The sequence below is a fragment of the Gorilla gorilla genome, chromosome 12 (assembly GCF_029281585.2).
Source record: "Gorilla gorilla gorilla isolate KB3781 chromosome 12, NHGRI_mGorGor1-v2.1_pri, whole genome shotgun sequence".
In the NCBI taxonomy this organism is placed as follows: Eukaryota; Metazoa; Chordata; class Mammalia; order Primates; family Hominidae; genus Gorilla; species Gorilla gorilla.
The window spans coordinates 113,953,739-113,978,355 of NC_073236.2; the positions used below are offsets into that span (position 1 = coordinate 113,953,739).

Genomic DNA, 24,617 nt, shown 5'->3' on the forward strand with positions numbered 1-24,617 from the left:
TTTCACTCTTGTTTCCCAGGCTGGAGTGTGATGGCGTGATCTCGGCTCACTGCAACCTCCACCTCCCGGGTTCAACCAATTCTTCTGTCTCAGCCTCCAGAGTAGCTGGGATTATAGTGGCCACCACCACACCTGGCTAATTTTTGTATTTTTAGTAGAGACAGGGTTTTGCCACGTTGACCAGACTGGCGCCGAACTCCTGATCTCAGCTGATCCGCCTGCCTCAGCCTCCCAAAGTGCTGGGATTATAGGCGTGAGCCACCGCGCCTGGCCTGATGTGTTCTGATGTGTTCTTTATGTGTATCATTTTGCTTCATCCTCACGGTAGCGTGAATCTTCATCTGACTAGTGAGGATACTGAGGCACATTAAGGAATGAACATTCCAAGTTTGCACACCTAGAAAGTGGTAGGGCCAGAGTTACGAGCCCATGTCTGCCTGACTCCATAACCCATGATCTTCACCTCCACACTGTAATGCCAGCTCAGACAGGAAGGATTTATGCCAGATCTCTGACTAATAAGCCCCAGTGGGAACTCTTGTCTCCTGAGATATTTAACTCATCTTTGTCCTTCTGTATGATGCAAACCCCCAGCTTCTAACCTCAGCCCAGCACCATTCGTTCGTATAATCAACAAATCTTTGGCCGGGTGCAGTGGCTCACGCCTGTAATCCCAGCACTTCGGGAGGCCGAGGTGGGCAGATCACTTGAGGCCAGGCATTCAAGACTATCTTGGCCAACATAGCGAAACCCTGTCTCTACCAAAAATACAAAAATTAGCTGGGCATGGTGGCGTGTGCCTGTAGTCCCAGCTACTCCAGAGGCTGAGGCGGGAGGATCACTTGAATCCAGGAGGCAGAGGTTGCAGTGAGCCAAGATCACGCCACTCTCTTGCCTGGGCAATAGAGTGAGACTCTGTCTTAAAAAAAAAAAAAAAAAAAACCCAACAAATCTTTTTAAGTAACCATGGCCAAGGATATAAATCAGTAGGTATAGTTAACTTCATCTTTAAATTCTTTAAATTTCTGGAAGGAATCATAAGAACTTGCAATAATGGTTATTGCTAGGGATTTTAATATGGAGGGGAATTTTTATTTTTCACTTTATACCTTTTTATTTTATTTTTCACAATAAGCATGTAATACTTTAAAAAGTCATCTGGGACTTTTTTTTTATTTTTTCAAAAGTTTTGGGGGAACAGGTGGTGTTTGGTTACATGGATAAGTTCTTTAGTGGTGATTTCTGAGATTTTGGTGCACCCATCACCCACTTTTAAAAAATTAAACAAAAACTAATCTGAACTTTTTAAAGGAAAAAGCCCTTTGTCAGGGTTCTATGGTTTAAAAAAGATGGGGGGGACATATAAAAGATATATGTTAATGCCTAGTTGGAAGATTTGCTTAAAGGTAATGAATAATTGAGGAAAATCCAGGGTTGATAATAATGCTCAATTATACTCAGTTATTGGTAATCCTGTGACCTTGGACAAGTCACTTTCCCTCCCAGGTGCTGTAAGGAATGACCAATAGATGATTCCTGGCTGGACGTGGTGGCTCATGCCTGTAATCCCAGCACTTTGGGAGGCCAAAGCAGGCAGATCACCTGAGGTCAGGAGTTCGAGACCAGCCTGACCAACGTGGCGAAACCCTGTCTCTACTAAAAATGCAAAAATTAGCTGGGTGTGGTGGCACACGCCTGTAATTCTAGCTACTCAGGAGGCTGAGGCAGGAGAATCACTTGAACCCGGAAGGCGGATGTTGCGGTGAGCCGAGATCACGCCACTGCACTCCAGCCTGGGTGACAGAGCAAGACTCTGTCTCAAAAAAGAAAAAAAAAAAAAAAAAAGATGATTCCTTGCTTTCTGTACCATTTGCTGATTCACCTTGGAAGCAGGCCAGGGTTAGAAACCAGCCTGAGTGAAGGACAGAGAGGAATGACCCAGCCTTGACTGGGAGCCTAGAGGCTGTGTGACCCAGGACCACGAACCTAACCCCTCTGGGCCCCGCACCTGATCTGTAAACTGCTCAGACTACACTATATATATTCTTAGGTTCATCCAGTTCTGACACTGGAACATTCTGTTGTCTGGATTTGCTGAAGAGAAACCCTCTAGAAAGCCACAAATAAGCGAGGGAAATAGGGCGGAAAGGTGAAGATAAGCATTGATCTGAGGGGCTCATGGTTTTTTCACTAAAGTAGAAGGGCTGATTAGTTTCCTTCCTGCTTTTCTTCAAGGTGAGTTGAGGCACTTCTGGGCATCCTTGCCTTGTTCAGTATAAGGCTGGTACTGGAGTCCAGCTCGCCTCATCCCTTGGCCAATAGTTTCCTGATCTCAAATTGTTCTTTCTTCTTGATAAGGAAATTCCTAGCACTTGAACCATTCGTCATTTTTGTTGTGTTTTGAGCCATCCAAGGCGGAGACTCAGACTCAGTCTCCTGATTTTTGTCTCCCAGGGAAGGATGTCATTGAAAATAGCATTATTCATCTGAAAATGGTACTCTTCATCCCTCCCCATTGTCTCTTTCATTTCTTCTTCCCTTACTGCTGACTCCTCAAGATGTACAATCAGGGCGCTGGAAAAGGAGAAATAGGTCTGTGAAGGAAGGGGTGGATATATTTTCTAAGAGATGGAAGCGGGGTCTGTTGAGATTGTTGTTTTGGTTTTGCTTTTTGTGGCAAGTGGTGGGTAAAATACCAATGAGATACCGAAACAGCGAGTAACGACTACCATTTGGGTGTAATTTATCACTTACCAACACTTTCACATCTATTCTCAAACTCGCTGGTTATTTTGTTTTGTTTCCGTTTTTTGTTTTGTTTTGTTTTTTGAGACAGGGTCTCACTCTGTCACCTAGGCAGGAATGCAGTAGTGCAATCTCAGCTCACTACAGTCTCCACCTCCCGGGCTCAAGGAATCCTTTCATCTCAGCTTCCCAAGTAGATGAGATTACAGAAATGGAACTACAGGCACACAATACCACGCCTGGCTAATTTTTAAAATAAATGTTTTGTAGAGATGGGGTCTCACTATGTTGCCCAGGCTGGTCTTGAACTCCTGGGGTCAAGTGATCTGCCTGCTTCAGCCTCCCAAAGTGCTGGGATTACAGGCGTGAGCCACTGCACCCAGCCCAACTTGCTGTTCTTACCCAAGGCCTGAAAGGTAGCAGGTATTCTCCCCATTTTACAGATGAGAAAGTGGAAGTCCAAAGGGCTGAAGAGCTAGGTTTTGTAGCAAAGAGAGTGGCAGAGTGTGTAGCCCGACTGGAGCACCCTGACTCCCACACCCAGCCACCTTTATATCATTCCACCACAGAACTTGTGCAGGGGCCCTTCCCACAAATATTTTCCCAGAGTTTTTAGCCTCTCTCTGGGACTCTAGGGATCCTGACAACCTCCCTGCCAGCACACAGTTAAGAGCTCTAACCCACTTATCTCAGAGACCCCCATAAGACTCTCACACAGGCAGAAGCAGCAGCAGCAGAGCCCTGCCTATTTCAGCCAAAAGAGAAAGCAAGGAGGCTCTGAGCTTTCCTGATGGTTCCTGAGTTGGCAAAGGTACAAATACCAAATGCTGCTTCTCTCCAAGGTGCTTTCCTGTCTGAACCTGGAAGAAAGCCATGGAACAGAGAAAAGGACATTGGGCTTGGAGTTAGGGCGGTGGTGGTCAAATATCACTCTGCCATTTACTGGCTCCAAACCTTGAGCAAATCACTTTGCCTGTCTGGGCCTTAGTTTTCTTTTATGTCAAATGGGGATCATAACCGTTTTCTCATAAGGTTCTTGTGAGCATCAGATAGGACGATTAAGGTAAAAAGGAGTTAACCCAGTTGAGGCACATGGCCAGTTGCATCTGAGACTCCTGTCTCCTGCGGAATGTCACAGATAGGTGGCAGTGGCAGGGCAGAGCCTGTTTGGCTTCTCTGTCCTTGTAAAATCATACTTGATGCTATCTTTCCAGAAGAGTGGCTGGCTGGGCCTGGCTGTCTCCATTCTAGCTTTCCACGTCAGTGCTTTATGAGTACTGGGGCCTCCTTTCTCCCCACTCTGGTTTTGCACTCCATTTGCTCCTGGAATAGTTAAAGGTGAGTCTCTGAGTATCCCCGGCTGTGTCTACAAGCTGGCATTGTCCCTGTAGTGACCTGGCTGTTGTCACAGCAGCTGACCTGCCTCTGATACCTGGAATCAGAGCCTTAGTCAAATTGGGAAGTTATTTGGAAAGCACATAGTCAATATAAGAGCAGCTAGACAGGTGGGGCGTGGTGGCTCACGCCTGTAATCCCAGCACTTTGGAAGGCTGAGGTGGGTGGATCACTTAAGGTCAGGAGTTCGAGACCAGCCTGGCCAACATGGTGAAACCCCATCTCTACTAAAAATGTAAAAACTAGCTGGGCGTGGTGGCAGGCACCTGTAGTTCCAGTTACTTAGGAGGCTGAGGCAGGAGAATTGCTTGAATCCAGGAGGCAGAGGTTGCAGTGAGCCGAGATTGTGCCTCTGCACTCCAGCCTGGGTGACAAAATGAGACTGTCTTAAAAAAAAAAAAAAGCATCTAGACAAAGATTCCTTAATTAGGAGACTCAGGCTTCAAGGACTCCACTTCTAGGCCTTTGTTTCCCATCTATAAAGCATGGGGGTTGGGGTTGATGATTCCCAAAGTCCCCTTGGTTACCCTGCCCTTCATATCCGTCTCTCAAGCGAGAGACTATGGTGCCCTGGAGCTCCCAGCCCTGTCTTTTCCACCCCCACAGCCTGTGCTGGCCTTTTAGTTACACTGGACTTGTTTAGAATCAGCAGAACCAAACCCAGTCCTGTCCCCAGGCCCACCCACCTATAGTCTTTTGCTCTGAAATATTACAAAAGAAGCATTGACTGGAATGGCTGAGAGCTTCAGGGAACTTCTCTTGAAGACTAGGAACTCCACATTCTCATGTCCTCTGCTTGGTATATTCTAGACTGAATTAGGCTCAGGGATTTCAGGCATCCCTGTCCCTCCCTGCCCTCATAGGTGATGGTTAAGGATAGAGATCTCTAAAAAAATTAGTCGGGTGTGGTGGCTCATGCGGCTATTTGGGAGGCTTAGGTGGGAGGATCTCTTGAGTCTGGAACATCCAGGCTGCAGTGAACCACTGAACTCCAGCCTGGACAACAGAGCGAGATCCCGTGTCTCAAAAGAAAAGAAAAGGCTCAAGATCTCTGAGAGAAAGGAGGAGATGGCCACTGGTATCCTCAGACAAATGTGGAAATAAAAAAGTAGAGGAAAAAAATCTATTTCTAAGCCAAGAAAGGAATCTCGTGTGTGACATATTTCCGAGCATGGGAGTGAAGCAGACAGCATGGGGTGAGACTGGGGAGAAGGAGGGAGCAGAGACCCTGCACCTGGACTGAGGCCCACCCACAGATTTCATGCCAGAGCCAGCCCCATCTTCCCAGCACAAGACTGGTCTGTCAGCCAGGCTTGGCTGAGAGTGTGGGTTTGAGCAAGTGGGCAAGACTTGGCCAGTGACTGATAAGGCAAATTCAGTTGTCATTCAGACCACGTCTATGCTGGGTCCCGGCAGGGCTGGCAGAGAAACACAGGGGCATTGGACAGACGGGTGGAGTGATAGTGGCCAGTTAGTCATCATCCAGGATTCTCTTTATGGAGCCCAGGGCCCAGCCCGCAGGAGAGATTGTGAAGCAGAGTTCTAGGTCCACAGAGGAGATCCATCGCGGAAGCAGATGAGCAGAAACCAGCCCAGGAGCTGGTCTTGAGACTCCTGTAATGGGGAAGAGGGAGGAAAGAGGGCTGGGACTTGGGGACTCAGCAGTCATGCTTGGCTAATGCATCAGACCCCAGGCCTGACTGGCAGCTCAAATTATGCCTGATAGTGTCCAGGTGGCTTCAAGAACTGGGTGAGTTGATAGCCTTTGAGTGAGAAGGACTTGGGCCTAGGTGTGGATAGCTGGGGAAGGTGGGGGCTGAATAAACAAAAAATTTCATTTTGAATCTGAGGTCCATCTCTTCACTTGAAAATCACCAAAAAAATTAGCCGGCACGCTGGCACATGCCTGTAGTTCCAGCTACTCAGAAGGCTGAGGTGGGAAGATCTTTTGAGCCCAGGAGCTGGAGGCTGCTGTGAGCTCTGATCATGCCACTACATTCCAGCCTGGGCAACAGAGCAAGACCCCATCTCTAATGGAAAAAGAAAAATCACCAAAAAGGTTTTAAAAACACAATATAGAGTATGTTGGGAAAGGAAAGCTCAGGCCTCCATAAGACCACCTTAAAGGTATGGAGAATATAAAATGAATGCAGAGGCTCGATTTTATATCTATTATTATAACAAATGTTCATTTTTATTTTATTTTATTTATTTTATTTTTGAGACAGAGTCTTGCTCTGTGGCCCAGGCTAGAGTACAGTGGTGCTATCTCGGCTCACTGCAACCTCTGGCGATTCTTGTGCCTCAGCCTCCTGAGTAGCTGGGATTCCAGGTGCACGCCACCATGCCCAGCTAATTTCTGTCTTTTTAGTAGAGATGAGATTTTGCCATGTTGGCCAGGCTAGTCTCAAACTCCTGGCCTCAAATGATGCACCTGCCTAGGTCTCCGAAAGTGTTGGGATTACAGGTATGAGCCACTGTGCCTAGCCATAACAAATTTTTAAAATAATAATACTTCATGCGGAGCCAGGGATGGTGGCTCACGCCTGTAATCCCAGCACTTTGGGACGCTGAGGTGGGCGGATCACAAGGTCAGCAGTTCGAGACCAGCCTGGCCAACATAGTGAAACCCCATCTCTACTAAAAATACAAAAATTAGCCAGGTGTGGTGGTACACATCTGTAATCCCAGCTACTCAGGAGGCTGAGGCAGGAGAATCGCTTGAACCTGGGAGGCAGAGGTTGCAGTGAGCCGAGATCACACCACTGCACTCTAGCCTGGGCAACGAAGTGAGACTCTGTCTCAAAATAATAATAATAATAATGATACTTCATGCCTATGATGCGGTAATAAAAATGGTTCCATTATTTACTGCTGGCAGTAGTTTAAGTCATTAGAATGATAATTGACAATATGTTCCAAGATACACAAAATGTTTATAACCCTTTGTCCTCTTCTGAAATTCCTTTCTAAGAAAGTCACCTAAAAAAGCAAAAAATTAGGCTGGGAGTGGTGGCTCACACCTGTGATCACAGCACTTTGAGAGGCTGAGGCAGGTGGATCCCTTGAGCAAGCCTGGGCAACATGGCAAAACCCTGTCTCTACAATAAAATACAAAAATTAGCCAGGCATGGTGGTGGGTGCCTGTGGTCCCAGCTACTCAGGAGGCCAAGGCAGAAGAATCATTTGAACCTGGGAGGCGGGAGGTTTCAGTGAGCTGAGACTGCACCAGTGCACTCCAGCCTGGGTGACAGAGTGAGACTCTATCTTTAAAAAAAAAAAAAAAATATATATATATATATATATACACATATATATACACACACACACACATATACGTATATATACATATACATGTATCTATGTACACATGTATATGTATATATACACATATGTGTGTGTATATATATTTATACACTATATATATAATATATATAACATATATTTTATATATATTATATATATATTATATATATTAGGTAAAGTGGAAATAGCAAGACATAAGCTTGTGTTTATACTATGTCCATAGAGGTGAGAAAAGGGCCAGGCACGGTGGCTTATGCCTGTAATCCCAGCACTTTGGGAGGCTGAGGTGGGTGGATCACCATAGGTCGGGAGTTCAAGACCAGCCTGACCAACATGGAGAAACCCTGTCTCTACAAAACTATAAAATTAGCCGGGTGTGGTGGTGCGCGCCTGTAATCCCAGCTACTTGGAAGGCTGAGACAGGAGACTCATTTGAACCCAGGAGGTGGAGGTTGCGTGAGCTGAGATCGTGCCATTGCACTCCAGCCTGGGCAACAAGAGCGAAACTCCGTCTCAAAAAAACAAAAACAAACAAACAAAAAAAACAGGGAAAATGAAAGAAACCAAGTAGCCATGGTAGGGAATATGTGGCATTTGTCATTTTATTTCTTTGGTGATTTTGATGTTTGTGCAATTCTTTTTTTCTGAAAGGAGAGAAAGACAATAAAGGGTTAAAAACGTGTCCCCAGAATTCTTTAATAGACTGGTAAGTATTTCCTCCAGGGTTAACTCTTGAAGTAACAAATTTCATAAATGTATTACCTTCTATAAACAGTAAAACTCCTTTTTGTTTGTCCTAAAAACTGCTGCTGTCAAACCTCAAGACATGAGCTCTTACTCTATGTGCCAGGATGGATTGGAAAAGCCTGGATCTTTCCTTTTCATCCCCAGTTTTGATTGTTTCATTTCCAGACTTATCCTCTTAACTTTTCTTTGTCTTTTCAGAACAAAGAGTCTTTTTTTTTTTTTTTGAGATGGAGTCTCATTCTGTTACCCAGGCAGGAGTGCAGTGGCACGATTTCAGCTCACTGCAACCTCCGCCTCGGGTTCAAGCGATTCTCCTGCCTCGGCCTCCCAAAGTGCTGGGATTACAGGCTTGAGCCACTGCGCCCGGCCTAAGCCTCCCTTCTCTTGATCTTCTCTCTCCTTTATGTCTCTGGAGATGCAGTAAGAGAACTACACACAGTACTCCCGATTCAGCCACATCATGGTTTTATATGAGGGTACAATGTTTTGTTTCTAAAAAGCCTTCATGATGGTGCCTGGGCAGATGCTACTGACTTTTTTAGCTGTGGCAGCATATTCAGCCAGTGTCTTCTGGGAACAGTGGAGTGTTATTCCTCCTGCTCCTCCCCTTTTTAGGGCTTATAACTGATTGCCCATGGCTATCATTTAATTAGTAGAGTTAGGATTCCTTTTCCCCAAAATGTAAAATTGTAATTGATGCTCATCTGCCATTTTTTGTCAGCTCACATAGGCTAGAAATTCTCTTGTACTTTACCACCTAGGAGGATTTGGGAGTGTCTGTGAAGTTGGGTATTTCACCCATGCACTCCTTCTTGCACAGCTTCAGAGATTAGTCCTGTTGTTTCACACTTGAGTGCTTTCCATCCAGAGAAATACCTGTTTATTTCTGTTTCCTTTCCCTAGTTCACTTCTCCTTTCTCCATCTCTTCAGTCCCCATGTAACTTTGAATAACCTCTGATGTGCAGCCTTGCCAGGAGCGCTTTAACCTCCAGAGTTCTGGTCACTGGCTTCCCCATGTGCTGTAATAACCTATTCCGTCCCATTCTGAAAGAACTCTCGGAGATTAGTCAGACACCATTTCCTCTTGCCGGAAACATGTTGATTTCCTTTAGCAGGTTCTGCTTCCTAAAGGAGTCACCACAGCCCCTGCAATAGGAAGAGCTTGGGCTTTGGAGCCAGGCAGGCCTGGGCCAGGTCTCCATTTAAGTTTTTTGTTTTTAATTCTCTTTCTTTTTTTGAGACAGGGTCTCACTGTTGCCCAAGCTAAAGTGCATTGGCGCAATCTCAGCTCACTGCAGCCTCAACCTCCCAGGCTCAAGTGATCCGCCTGCCACAGCCTTGCGAGTAGCTGGGACCACAGGCCCACACCACCATGCCCGACCCATTTTTATATTTTTTATAGAGACGGGTTTTGCCATGTTACTTGGGCTGGTCTTGAACTCCTGGACTCAAGGGATCTGCCCACTTCAGCCTCCCAAAGTGCTGCAATTACAGGCATAAGCCATCCTGCTCAGCTGGATCTCCATTTAAATTTAATGAGAGGCATATAACTATCATTTTTCCAGTGAAAGCTCACAGATGGTTATCTGCCAAGCAGTGTGCTAAGTCCAGGAACCCTGAGATACGAGTAAGATATGATTGCTGTCCTAAGGGAGCTTACAGGCGAGAGAGCATGTAAACGAATAATGATTCTATCATGAGAAATAGTAGGAATATGGCCTGGTTACTGAGGGGGCCATCATGTGACCTTGGATGGGTTATATAACCTCTGTGAGCTTTCACTGGAAAAATGATAGTGCTAATAATATGCATGCCCCTTACACCAGTCCTTTTCAGACATTTATGTGCATCCAAATTACCTGGGAATCTCAGTACAATATGGATCTCAATTCACTAGGTCTGAATTTCTTATTTGATTTGCTTATTTATTTTTGAGATAGGGCTTTGCTATGTTGCCCAAGCTGATCTTGAACCCCTGGGCTCAAGTGAGCCTCCTGCCTCAGCCTCCCAAACAATGGGTACCACAGGCATAAGCCACCACACCTGGCTCTGGAGTGTTACAAAAGCTCCCCAGGTGTTTCTAACATGCAGCGAAATTTGAGAGCAAGTGTCTTTTGATTATAAAGAATAAAGAATGCTAGAGCCACATAAAATGCTGGGGAAAATGAAGGGTCTCAGGGTTGAAATGGACAAGCGTGTCCCAGATTCAGAGGCCAGGCCAGACAGGAGGCTCCTGAAGACCTGTGACCCAGTAGTTAGGGGATCAGGTATCCATGGTCCACAACAGTAGGGGCCTCCTCCATGTGGTTCTTCTCTTTTCTCTCACACCCACCCCACCCCTCCTGCCAGGTTCCCCAGATGATCGGGCCCCATGACAGTGAGTGTGGATTGATGAATGGGAGGAGAAACTGGGATAAAGAGAGCCCAAGGTGGCCGGGTGCAGTGGCTCACACCTGTAATCCCAGCACTTTGGGAGGCTGAGGCGGGCGGATCACTTGAGGTCAGGAGTTCGAGACCAGCCTGGCCAACATGGCAAAACCCCATCTCTACTAAAAATACAAAAATTAGCTGGGTGTGGTGGCATGTGCCTGTAGTCTCAGCTACCTGGGAGGCTGAGGCAGGAGAATCACTTGAACCTGGCAGGTGAAGGTTGCAGTGAGCCAAGATTGCGCCACTGCAAAAAAAAAAAGAGAGCCCAAGGAAGGGACCTGGAACCCACTCTGGGACAACCCCCAAGGATTCTGTTTGGTTCATCAAATACGTATTGAGCACTTGTTATCTGCCAAGCACTGAGCTAAGTCCAGGGACCCAGAGATGTGAGTAAGATATGACTGCTGCCGTGAGGGAGCTCACAGGGGGGACAGCATGTAAATGAATAATTATTCTATTATGAGAAATAGTAGGAATATGGCCTGGTTACTGAGGGGGCCCGAAAGAGCAATTTCAAGGGGATCAGGGAAAATTTCCCAATGGTCAAAGTGTGTCTTGCAGAAAAAGTGGCAGTTTTCCAGTTAGATGTGGAGTGGGAGGAGGAACCCAGGTGCTTGTGAAATGCCATGGCCCATTGAGGGAGCTGGAATTCTTTTTTTTCTTTTTTGAGACGGAGTTTTGCTCTTGTTGCCCAGGATGGAGTACAATGGCGTGATCTCGGCTCACCACAATCTCCGCCTCCCGTGTTCAAGCGATTCTTCTGCCTCAGCCTCCTGAGTAGCTGGGATTACAGGCATGTGCCATTATGCCCAGCTAATTTTGTATTTTTAGTAGAGATGGGGTTTCTCCATGTTGGTCAGACTGGTCTCGAACTCCCAACCTCAGGTGATCCGCCTGCCTTGGCCTCCCAAAGTGCCGGGATTACAGGCGCGAGCCACCGCACCGGGCCCCCAGGGAGCTGGAATTCTTTTGGTGAGGCTGGAGTACAGAGCATACACGGAGCATGAGTAGTAAGAAGAACCGGGAGGCCAGGCCAGCTCCCGGGGCCTGTCACTGCAGCTGACCTTGGATTTCATCCTGCAAGGAATGGAGGTCCATTCAGTAGTTTGAAGCCAAGGAGCAAGCATTCAGAGTTGTGCTGTTTTTTGTTTTTTGTTTTTTGCGATGAAGTCTCACTCTGGCACCCAGGCTGGAGTGCAGTGGCGTGATCTCGGCTCACTGCAGCCTCTGCCTCCCTAGTTCAACCGATTCTCCTGCCTCAGCCTCCTGAGTATCTAGGACTACAGGTGCACGCCACCACACCCAGCTAATTTTTGTCTTTTTAGTAGAGCTGGGGTTTCTCCATGTTGGCCAGGCTGGTATCGAACTCCTGACCTCAGATGATCCGCCCACCTCAACTTCCCAAAGTGCTGGGATTACGGGCGTGAGCCACCGTCCCCAGCCCAGAGTTGTGTTTTTAGTGGATCTGCCTGGGTGTCATGTGGCAGAGGGGTGGAAGGGGACACTGAGGCAGTGGGGAGACCACAGCAGTGGTCCAGGAGAGTTGTGGGGGCTGCAATGAAGCCAGCAGGTAGCAGTGAGAATGAAAAATGGGGGGTGGTGGGAGCCGCACTGAGGAGCAGATTTGATGGCCTTGACTCACTGGCCAGATGCAACGGATGAGAGGCAGGGCAGGGATGAGGCGAGGCAGATGAGTCGCTGAGGATGCAGTGTAAGGGATTCTTCCCTCTCATGGTCCTGCAAATGCTGACCTGGAGTGTGAAGGACGAGCCTAGGATGGGTTTAGGTCTGTGGCAAGGCGATGCGGTAAGAGGGGAGATCATTAACCAGGAGCGCAGGCAGCTGCAGTGTGGCAGCATGGACAGCCTCCAGGGCTCAAGGCCTCTTCCTCCTGCCTTGGCCTCTGAGGCTGTGTGGGGCTGGAATGAAGCTCGTGCCTCTCTGGCGGGCCCAACTTGCTCAGCGTCTTTGGGTGACAAAGCCTCACACAGCCCATTCCTTGACCTCCCGAAAGCCACTGTTAACCCCTGTCTGGCTGTGTTCCCAGTGATGTGGCTCTTACAGGTGGTCTCCTGCTCCCCAAGTCTGACAGCACCCCCTGCTTTGAGATCCCTCAGGTAGGTCAGCTGTTTCCACTGGGAAAAATTCCAGTGGAGAAGCAGCCAGCTTTTTCCACTGGTTCAAGGTGATTTCAACCTTCCAGGAGGCCCGTGATGAAGCCAGAGGACAACTGGGTACCCTGGGGCAGCACCTTCTTCTTATTTTATTTTCATTTTCTAAAATTTCAAATCGGGCACCCCCCCAAACCAGAATAGGTTTTGAGAGGCTGCCGACAGCACCCTCTTGAAAATACATTTTATGTAGTCACAGTTTACACAAATCTGACATTATTTCAGCTTCAGATTCCAAAGCACTGACTAGGGGCTTTCACAGAGTGAGACTGGGGGTGCGAGGTTCAAATCTCTCCTCTTTGCTACTCAGTAGCTGCATGGCCTTGGGCTGGTCATTCTCAATGTCTTCATTTATTAAATGGGGAGGAGAATAGTCCCTCTTAGGGGGGGATGGAAACCATGGTGTTAAAGGCTTAGCTCAGCATCTAATAGATACTTAGCGCTCCGCAAATGTTTGCCAGCCATCCTGGAACATAGGCGGTGTTCCAATATTGTAGATGACAGACCTGAAGGGATTAATTTGCCCAAAGCCTCGAGGTAAGTGGGTAGAACCAAGTCTTCCCGGCCCTCTCCAAAGCTCCTGCTGTGCTGGGCCCGTGCTGTTCCTTCTTGCTGTGCAGTCTGCTCCCTTTGGCTTTTCTTCTGCTTTCCACATCAGCTGAAGATTTAGACCCTTTCCTGCTGCCTGTGTTGAGAGCTGTCTTCCTGAGTTGGAAGCCAGTTAGCTAAAGGCTGGGCTACCTGGTGACTGTATCTTATCTTTCCCAATCCTCAACACCAGCTGGGTCCTGGTTGCCAGGATTAGGTTGCCACCCCCATCCTCCTCCTAGCCCTGGTGAACCAACCTTTCCTGTGTACCCAAAGCAAACAGATCAGTTGCCCTAGATTCCCCGAGGGGCACCCTCTCTGCCTCCCTAGTGTTCCTGCTGACAATAAGAGCCTTGTGCTGGGACCTGAGACACTAGAGGGGAAAACTCCATTCTCCCTGAAAGCCACAAGGCCCCATCTGGGACACATCTTGTGTCCACTCCCAGAAGGACCACAGAGCAGGGAAGCAAAATCTCTCCAGCTAGCAATGTTGTGGACCCTTTGCAAAGCCCACCTCCCAACCCCTCTGTGTCCCCAGGCCATGGAGAGCAAGCTCCTCATCGGGGGCAGGAACATCATGGATCACACCAACGAACAGCAGAAGATGTTGGAACTGAAGAGGCAGGAGATTGCCGAGCAGGTAGGGCCTCCAGGTGCCAGGTCCCCTTGGAGAGTGTGGCCTGCAGCTCTTGTGTGGGAGGTGCAGGGCCGTAAACCATGGTGGACTCTGGATCTCTGGAATTACAGTGCTGAGAATCTCAGACATGCCACCCTGGGTCCCACAGGTCTACTAGCCCAGGGTCTTCCCTTTGGCAGGGGCACTGCCAGCTGGTGGGCGAGAGGACGTGATAGCTCTCCATAACATCAGCCTCCACAAGCCACCTGGTACTAATTCCTGGGCCTTCCACAAGGTGGTGTGAGTTCTTTGCCAACTGTATGACTGTTTCCCTAAATCATCAAGAACCACAATTTGTTGGTCTTACCGATCAACCATTACACTACCTGGGGAGAGGGTGAGGCAGCTTGGAAGGCAGTGTGATGTGCCTCCTCTGGAGTAGGCCAGCTCTTAGGGGCTGGAGTCTCCATCCACATGGGGCAGAGCCTGGCAAAGGCATGGCCCTGGGAACTGAGAGGAGGGTTCCCAGGGGCTCTGCAGGATTGGGTGGGAGCAGTGGATGTGGGCCATGGGCCATGGTGAAGCCAGGTCCCGAGACAGGCAGAGTGAGCCAGTCCCCTGAGCTTTCCTGGCCCTCCCAAGTATGCACTGCTCCTTTGAGCCACACTGCCCGTCCTTGGCCTAGAAACGTCGTGAGCGGGAGATGCAGCAGGAGATGATGCTCCGGGACGAGGAGACCATGGAGCTCCGGGGCACCTACACATCCCTGCAGCAGGAGGTGGAGGTCAAAACCAAGAAACTCAAGAAGGTGAGACGCTGCAGCAGGACCGGTTATGGTGTGCTGGAGGCCCAGCAGTCTCTGCCCAAGGGGTGTGTGCTTCAGGGACTCCTCCCCATTTGGCTGGAACTGCTGAACCCCTTAGTGACATGGCTTGGCCTCGGGGGTGAGCAACAGGGGGAGGCAGGAGGCGGGGGCTGGGGGTGGAGTAGAGCCTTTTCTCCTGGGCCAGGGTGGGCTATGACAGGCTGCAACTCTGTCACTTGCAGTATCCAGCGTTACCATCTTCATGGTCCTGGGTGATTACCCCGTTCAGTGTCAGCAGTGAGTCACAGTTGGGATAGCTGGGCCTGGAGCAGGGCCAGGGGAATACAGAGAGGCTGAGGAGGAGACTGGAACCCCGGGAAGCTCAGGTGGGGAGCGTAAGGCCCTCAAGGACATGTCAAGGGATGAGAATAGCCGCTCACCAGAACCCTGCAAAGCCCGTGGCAAGGGAAAGACATGTACATGTGAGGGGGGTCTAGGGCAGGAAGCAGCAAAGCTCTAGCTTGGATTCTGGGAAAAACCTGGAGGCCCTTCGGGGTGGGTGATGTGGCTGCCCAGGGGCAGGCCTGGCAGAGGCACTGCCACTGTGGCAGTTACCACGGACCCAGCCCTCAGTGGCTTTGGAGAGGAGCAGGATGGCCATGCTACCTCCACACCCCACATTTGAGAGCCCCTGAAGAGACTGGAGTGGGAGGGGTCACCTTCCAAACTCGTTCAGGCTTCCTGCTTCCTGAGCTGGGTCTCCAAATGAGCCCCGGGTCCTAGTTCCGGCTCTTCTATTGGCTGGTTGTGTGACCTTGAGCAAGTCTGTGCCTGGCTTCCTCAACTATGAAAGGAGGGTATTGGACCAAAAGGTCCCTGGGGTCCCCTCCCGTTTGAACATTCCACGATGCTGATAGCAGCTGAGAAAGAGCAGGCAATGGTCACAGGCCTCAGTGAAGGAGGGCGGGGCACTACTTTAAATAGCCCAGCCCAATTCGTGGTGGGTTGGGCACAGCGGGGAGTTCAGAAAAGGACCCCCAGCCTCATCCTGGACTGAGTCGGTAGACTCTGAGCCTGCAGCCCTGCGGCCCAGGCTGGGTGACTGGGGCCTCGTTGCCACACCAAGCAGCCTCTGAGTGGCACCTGTCCCCACCCAGCTCTACGCCAAGCTGCAGGCGGTGAAGGCGGAGATCCAGGACCAGCATGATGAGTACATCCGCGTGCGGCAGGACCTGGAGGAGGCGCAGAACGAGCAGACCCGCGAACTCAAGCTCAAGTAGGGCCCGCAGCTCTTTTCCTCCCGGGTCCCCACAGCCAGCCATCATTACTCAGGCCTCTCCTCCCCTAAGGCCTCATCCTGACTGTCTCCTCTCCCATGAGTCCTTTAGGAATAAAATGCGTCTGAGGGCTGAGGGATGGGCCCACGTGCTGGAGTTTCTTCTACCTCCTCTGCCTGTATTTGATGAACCCCTCAAAATGGACGCTAGGTGCTGGCCAAAAGTAACTCCGAAGGCCCTGAGGCTACCATCTTTGCATAAGAATCAGTGATTTTAAATTTTTTAAAAATTATTTTTAGTGCCGGGCGCAGTGGCTCATGCCTGTAATCCCAGCACTTTGGGAGGCCGAGGCAGGTGGATCACCTGAGGTCAGGATTTCGAGACCAGCCTGATCAACATGGTGAAACCCCATCTCTACTAAAAATACAAAAATTAGCCGGGCATGGTGGCGCGCACTTGTAATCCCAGCTACTCAGGAGGCTGAGGCAGAATTGCTTGAACCTGGGAGGTGGAGGTGGCAGTGAGCCGAGATCATGCCACTGCAATCCAGCCTGGGCGACAGAGCGAGACAACGTCTCAAAAAAAAAAAAAAAAAAAAAAAGCCGGGCGCAGTGGCTCATGCCTGTAATCCCAGCACTTTGGGAGGCTGAGGCAGGTGGATCACGAGGTCAGGAGATCGAGACTATCCTGGCTAACACGGAGAAACCCCGCCTCTACTAAAAATATAAAAAATTAGCCGGGAATGGTGGCAGGCGCCTGTAGTCCCAGCTACTTGGGAGGCTGAGGCAGGAGAATGGTGTGAACCTGGGTGGCAGAGCTTGCAGTGAGCTGAGATGGAGCCACTGCACTCCAGCCTGGGCGACAGAGCAAGATTCTGTCTCAAAAAAAAAATTATTTTTAAATTTGTTTTAAAAAATTATTTTTAAAAATGTGTGTATATAGTAGGTGCATATATTAATATTGATGGGATACATTCGATTTTTTTTTTTGGAGATGGAATATTGCTCTATCATCCACCCTGGAGTGCAGTGGTGCAGTCTTGGCTCACTGCAGCCTCCACCTCCCAAGTTCAAGCGGTCCTCCTGCCTCAGCCTCCTGAGTAGCTGGGACTACAGGCGCCCGCCACCACACCTGACTAATGTTTGCATTTTTAGTAGAGATGGAGTTTCGCCATGTTGGCCAGGGTGGTCTCAAACTCCTGGCCTCAGGTGATCTGTCCTCCTCGGCCTCCCAAAGGGCTGGGATTACAGGCATGAGCCACCTCGCCTGGCCACATGAGATGTTTTGATACAGGTGTGCAATGTGAACTAAGCACATCATGGAGAATGGGGTATCCATCCCCTCAAACATTTATCCTTCAAGTTACAATAATCCAGTTACACTCTTTAAGTTATTTTAAAATATACAATTTGCCGGCTTATACCTGTAATCCCAGCACTTTGGGAGGCCGAGGCAGGTGGATCACCGGAGGTCAGGAGTTTGAGACCAGCCTGGCCAACGTGGTGAAACCCCATCTCTACTAAAAATACAAAAATTAGCCGGGCATGGTGGCGTGTGCCTGTAATCCCAGCTACTCAGGAGGCTGAGGCAGAAGAATCACTTGAACCCAGGAGGTGGAGGTTGCAGTGAGCCAAGATCGCGCCATTGCACTCCAGCCTGAGCAACAAGTGCAAAACTGACTCAAAAAAAAATATATATATATATACACACACACATACACACATATATATACAATTAAGTTATTGACTATAGTCACCCTATTGTGCTATCAAATAAAAGTATTTATTCATTTTTCTATTTTTGTGTACTTATTAGAAGCAGTGATTTTTCAAGCTGCAGTATTTCTGTAGGGATCCTTTCCCCTTAACTTCTTTATTTTCCCCACCTCCACATTGCCTCTGCCTCTTTTTTTAAAATAAATAAATAATTAATTAACTTATTTTTTTTGAGACGGAGTCTTGCTCTGTCGCCCAGGCTGGAGTGCAGTGGTGTGATCTAAGCTTACTGCAAGCTCTGCCTCCCAGGTTCATGCCATTCTCCTGCCTCAGCCTCCCGAGTAGCTTGGGACTACAGGTGCCCACCACCACGCCTGGCTAATTTTTTTTTTGTATTTTTAGTAGAGACGGAGATGGTGTTTCACTGTGTTAGCCAGGATGGTCTTGATCTCCTGAGCTTGTGATCCGCCCGCCTTGGTCTCCCAAAGTGCTGGGATTACAGGCGTGAGCCACCGCGCCCGGCCACCTCTGCCTCTTGGCTTGTTGCTTCTAATCCTTCAACCCTCACATGCACCGCGTGGTCTCTCGCTCACCCATTTTCCCATCACTCCTTCATTCCTGCTCCCAGGTACCTAATCATCGAGAACTTCATCCCACCAGAGGAGAAGAACAAGATCATGAACCGGCTTTTCCTGGACTGTGAGGAGGAGCAGTGGAAGTTCCAGCCACTGGTGCCAGCCGGCGTGTGAGTCTCTAACCCAGTTGTCTGGGCTGGGGGACTTGTGGGTCCACTCCAGGTCGGGGCTGGTGAGGGGCCTGAGGCCTTGCCTGCAGGGAGACAGATGTTTTGTGGATTGGGGAAAAGATGGGGAGGATGCCAATGGGGGATGAATTTCTCAGGATCTAATTGTAGGGGACTCTATGATGGAAGGGTGTTCTGGGAAAAAAAGTGTCTCATTGGCCTGGGATGCAGAAAATACCTTATGAGGGATCTCGGGAGGGAGGAAGAGCATCTCAGTCTCTTGACAATCCTAGCGAATGCTAACATCTGGCCAGGTCTGGTGAATATTCATTTGTCAGATGCCCGAAATAGCAACCACAGTTAATATTTGCCAAGCGCTACTGTGTGCCGGATGCTGTGCAAGACTCAGGAGACAGAAGATAAATTAGACATGGTCCGAGCTCACAGTCCAGTGGGAAATAAGTAATCAGATCATGATGTGATAGAACTGTGATCCAATCTCAGTGTGCTCGCTCATCCGGGTGATTTCAGCATTTCCACCTGTTTCCATGTCCTAGCCCTTGGGTGCAGCTGCGGCCATTGGCTGGGTGTGTGGCTCCCTCTGCTGGTGGCCGTGAAGAACATCCCAACAGAGTGAGGCCTTGCCCGGCTGAACCATGGGCCCTTAATTGCAAATATATATAGAGAGGTGCTTAGGAGGCTGGACACCAATGCACCTTCCTGGAGATTATTTGCTCTCTCTAGAATATTAATGTTAAAATAGGGCAAGAGTCTCCCTAAATCTGGGATGGGAAGCTAGCAAGAGGTCTACTGTTTCTCACTGAAGCATCAGATGCCTACTTGGTTATTTTTTTTCCTTTCTTCCTTTTCTTTTCTTCTTTTTTTTTTTTTTTAACAACTATAGCTTAGATGCCTATTTGATCTTTCTTAAAGGCTGGTTTTACTTAAGGTGATACCACATAAGTTTGTAAGTGGCAAGCACATGAATAGAGGACTTTTCAATGGTATTACTTTGCACCTACAATCCACCTTTCCAATCTAGGTAGAGATTCTCAACAGTACGTCAGCTGTCATAGAGGTTTTCCACCCTGGCTGGAGCTAGAATGCCTGCAGAGAGTCTGATTTAAAGGGTCCCAGGTCTTAGGTTTTGTGATTCTGCATTTGAAGCCAGGCTAGAAAACCACTGCTCCAATGACATTTGCCGGAGTTGGATGCTGGCGAGGCTTCACTCTGAAGGGTTATCTTATGCTTAGGAAAGTTCTTTCTAGCCGGGCGTGGTGGCTCAAGTCTGTAATCTCAGCACTTTGGGAGGCTGAGGCAGGTGGATGGCCTGAGGTCAGGAATTTGAGACCAGCCTGACCAACATAGTGAAACCCCATCTCTACTAAAAATACAAAAAAAAATTAGCTGGGCGTGGTGGCAGGCGTCTGTAATCCCAGCTACTAGGGAGGCTGAGGCAGGAGAATCGCTTGAACTCGGGAGGTGGAGGTTGCAGTGAGCCAAGATCACGCCATTGCGCTCCAGCCTGGGCAACAAGAGCAAGACTCCGTCTCAAAAAAAAAAAAAAAAGAAAAGAAAAGAAAAGAAAAGGTCTTTCTGCCGGGCGTGGTGGCTCATGCCTGTAATCCTGTAATCCCAGCACTTTGGGAGGCCGAGGCGGGTGGATCACTTGGCGTCAGGAGTTTGAGACCAGCCTGGCCAACGTGGTGAAACCCCGTCTCTACTAAAAATACAAAAAATTAGCCGGGTGTGGTGGCATGCACCTGCAGTCTCAGCTCCTGGGGAAGCTGAGGCAAGAGAATCGCTTGAACCCAGGGGGCAGAGGTTGCAGTGAAACTTGCTCTTTCACCCAGGCTGGAGTGCAGTGGTGTGATCTTGGCTCACTGCAACCTCCGCTTCCTGGGTTCAAACGATTCTCGAGCCTCAGCCTCCCCAGTAGCTGGGATTGCAGGTGCGTGCTACCACGCCTGGCTAATTTTTTGTATTTTTAGTAGAGACGGGGTTTCACCATGTTGGCCAGGCTGGTCTCGAACTCCTGAGCTCAAGTGATCCACCCGCCTCGGCCTCCCAAAATGCTGGAATTATAGGCATGAGCCACTGCACCAGTCCTTAGAAAAGTTCTTGAGTTTAAAGTTTGCAGGTGAAGGAATTTCTTTACATTGGATGTAGTAGTGCCAACAATGTGCTCAACTAGTTGTGGGATGGGAGAGGCTTTGAGAAGGTGTGCATTAACTTTTGTTGTTGTTGTTGTTTGAGACAGGGTCTCACTCTGTCACGCTGGCTGGAGTGCAGTGGTGTAATCACAGCTCACTGCAACCTCAGCCTCCCCAGGCTCATGTGATCCTCCTCCCAGCTAATTTTTTTTTCTTTTTTTTTTTTTGGTATTTTGTGTAGAGACAGGGTTTTGCCATGTTACCCAGGCTGATCTCGAGCTCCTGGGCTGAAGCGATCTGCCTGCCTTGTCCTCTCAAAGTTCTAGGATTACAGGCGTGAGCCACTGCGCCTGGCCACGTCAGCTTTTTATTTTGACAACAAGAATTGCAAGAATAGTATAAAGAATTCTCATATACCCTTCACCAGATTATTAACATTTTGCCATATCTTGCCTTAACTTTCCCCCAACCACTTGAGATTAAGTTGCAGACATTTTGACCTTTTACCTGTACTTCCGAAGAATGAGAACATTCGTGTTCCACAGTGCAGTGATCAAACTCAGGAAATTTTGTATTGTCACAATATTATTATATAGGCAATATTAAAATTTGCCAGTGTCCTTTATGATGATTTCCCTCCCTCCCCACCTGCAGTCATGCATTTCATTTAATTGTCATGACCCTTTGGTCTTTAATGTGGAACTGAGAAGGGATTTTGACTTGAGTTTAGCAGTTTCTTGCTTCAGAGGAATTTATTCATTTCTCAAAACACTCTGCAATTTTGACTTGACTGCCTCAAGCACATGATCCAGACTCAAAGTGTGGCGGGTGCTTTACCTGAAGTTAGAATGAGCTTTCTGCATAATGATTATGAATTTCCTTCCCTCCCTCCGTCCCTCCCTTCATTCCTTCCCTTTCTTCTTTCTTTCCCTTCCTTCCTTCCTTCTTTCCTTCCTTTCTTTCTTTCTCTCTCTCTTTCTCTCTTTCTCTTTGTCTCTCTTTCTCTCTCTTTCTTTCTTTCTCTTTCTCCCTTTCTTTATTTTCTTCCTTACTTCCTTGCTTGCTTTCTTGCTTTCTTTTTTCTTGAGTCTCACTCTGTCACGCAGGCTGGAGTATATAACTCACTGCAGCTTCGGGCTCCTGGGCTCAAGTGATCCTCCTGCCTCAGCCTTCTGAGTAGCTGGGGCCACAGGCATGCACCACCACACCAGCTAAATTTTTTATCTTTTGTAGACACAGGGTCTCACTTTGTTGCCTAGGCTGGTCGTGAAGTCCTGGGCTTAACCGATCCCCCTCCTACTGCCTCCCAGGGTTGGGATCACAGGCATGAGCCACCCCACCCAGCCTGGACTTCCCCTCCTTATTTATGTTATTTATTTATTTGTATTATTTTTGAGACAGAGTCTAGCTCTGTCTGCACTCAGGCTAGAGTGCAGTGGTGTGATCACAGCTCACTGCAGCCTTGACCTCCTGGGCTCAAGTGATCCTCCCACTCAGCCTCCCAAGTAGCTTGAACCAGCAAGCAGTCGCCACCATGGCCAGCTCATTTTTTCTTAAATGTTTTTTAAAAGTTTGCTTTCTTCCACCAGGTGTTCATGCCTGTAATCCTAGCTACTCTGGGGGCTGAGGCAGAAAGATTGCTTGAGCCCAGGCTATTGTAAGCTAGGATCATGCCACTGTACTCTAGCCTGGGCGACAGAATGAGACCTCATCTCTAAAAAAATTTTTTAAATTTACTTTCTTCCTTTTAAGTAACCCTTACTTCAATTGCAAACAATGTTTTCATTATGGAAAATTTAAATAAACATAGAAAGAATGAAAATTCCATCTAGCTAGTAGTAGTGTTTACTAACAATTGGATATGAACTTTCCACCATCTTTTCTTTTTTTATACATAAACTTTTCTCCTTTTTGAGAGTTAAAATGGTTTGTATATGCTGAAAAAAACCATTCACAGATTTTAAAAATTAAAATAGCTACCTTAAAACAGCATACTTTAATTAATTTTTACAGCAATACCTATAATAACTTTTTTTTTTTTTTGAGACAGAGTCTTGCTCTGTCACCCAGGCTGGAGTGTAGTGGCGCTATCTCGGCTCACTGCAAGCTGCACATCCCGGGTTCACGCCATTCTCCTGCCTCAGCCTCCCGAGTAGCTGGGACTACAGGTGCTTGCCACCACACCCAGCTAATTTTTTGTAGTTTTAGTAAAGACAGGGTTTCACCATGTTAGCCAGGATGGTCTTGATCTTCTGACCTCATGATCTGCCTGCCCCGGCCTCCCAAAGTGCTGGGATTACAGGCGCAAGCCACTGCGCCGGGCCCCTGTAGTAACTTTTTAAAAAGAAAGAAGCTTGCTAGAATACAGATCTTTCTTTACTGTGTAAATGTTGCCAATTTCTAGCCCATTGTCTTTTTTACCCTGATCTTCTGCTTTAAAGGCAAGTTTGTGCTCTTTATTAAAGGGTTCTAATGTATGTCTCCAAAAGCTCTCTGCTCTTGTTGCCCAGGCTGGAGTGCAATGGCACAATCTCGGCTCATTGCAACATCCACCTCCCAGATTCAAGCAATTCTCCTGCCTCAGCCTCCCCAGTAGCTGGGATTACAGGCGCCCACTACCACACTTGGTTAAATTTTTTTGTATTTTTAGTAGAGACAGGGTTTCACCATGTTGGCCAGGCTGGTCTTGAACTCCTGATCTCAGGTGATCTGCCTACCTCGGCCTCCCGAAGTGCTGGGATACAGGCGTGAGCTACTGCGCCCAGCCTTATTTCTTTTTTTTTTTGAGATGGAGTCTCGCTCTGTCCCTGGGCTAGAGTGCAGTGGCGCGATCTCGGCTCACTGCAACCTCCACCTCCCAGACTCATGTAATTCTCTAGCTTCAGCCTCCCGAGTAGCTGGGATTACAGGTGCACACCACGACACCCAGCCAATTTTTTGTTTTTTGTTTTTGAGATGGAGTCTAGCTCTGTCGTCAGGCTGGAGTGCAGTGGTGCACTCTTGGCTCACTGCAACCTCCGCCTCCCGGGTTCAAGCGATTCTCCAGTCTCAGCCTCCTGAGTAACCGGGATTACAGGCATGTGCCTCCACGCCCAGCTAATTTTTGTATTTTTAGTAGGGACTGGGTTTCACCATGTTGGCCAGGATGGTCTCAAACTCCTGACCTTGTGATCCGCCCACCTCGCCCACCAAAGTGCTGGGATTACAGGCGTGAGCCACCGTGCCCGGCCAGTTTTTATATTTTTACTAGAGACGGGGTTTTACCATGTTGGCCAGGCTGGTCTGGAACTCCTGATCTCAAGTGATCCGCCCACCTCGGCCTCCCAAAGTGCTGGGATTATAGGCACAAGCCACCTCACCTGGCCCCCACCTTTCCTCTCTGTGATTCTTCCCACTGTCCTTGAGCAGGGAAAGTTGTGAAAAGAGAGTCAGTTCTTTGCCAGTGGAAAACTGGAAAACTCTGATTTTTCCTCAGAAGCTATTTGCTTTATTTTTATTTATTTTATTTTATTTTATTTTATTTATTTTTTGATACGGAATCTCGCTATGTCACCCAGGCTGTAGTGCAGTGGCATGATCTCAGCTCACTGCAACCTCTGCCTCCCAGGTTGAAGCAATTCTCCTGCCTCAGCCTCCTGAGTAGCTGGGATTACAGGCACCCACCACCATGCCCGGCTAATTTGTTTGTATTTTTGGTAGAGATGGAGTTTCGCCATGTTGGCTAGGCTGGTTTTGAACTCCTGACCTCAAGTGATCTTCCTGCCTCGGCCTCCCAAAGTGCTAGGATTTACAGGCGTGAGCCACTGCGCACATCCAAAGACTATTTGCTTTAAATTTACCTCCATAGTGTTAAGTTGTATTATTTTGCTGTTGTTGTTGAGATGGAGTCTCGTCTGTCACCCAGGCTGCGGTGCACTGGCACCATG

The 24,617-nt window shown here is 48.4% G+C and overlaps 1 protein-coding gene across 2 annotated transcripts in view; it reads left to right on the forward strand.

Moving 5' to 3' along the window:
- KIF3C (kinesin family member 3C) overlaps window positions 1-24,617 on the forward strand; it is a 54,460-nt gene that overhangs the window by 11,249 nt on the left and 18,594 nt on the right. For both annotated transcript variants that reach the window (XM_004028953.5, XM_019021440.4), the window contains exons 2-5: window positions 13,922-14,023; window positions 14,685-14,807; window positions 15,962-16,080; window positions 18,425-18,541. In XM_004028953.5, coding sequence (XP_004029002.3) covers window positions 13,922-14,023; window positions 14,685-14,807; window positions 15,962-16,080; window positions 18,425-18,541 — 461 coding nt within the window. The remainder of the gene's footprint in view (window positions 1-13,921; window positions 14,024-14,684; window positions 14,808-15,961; window positions 16,081-18,424; window positions 18,542-24,617) is intronic.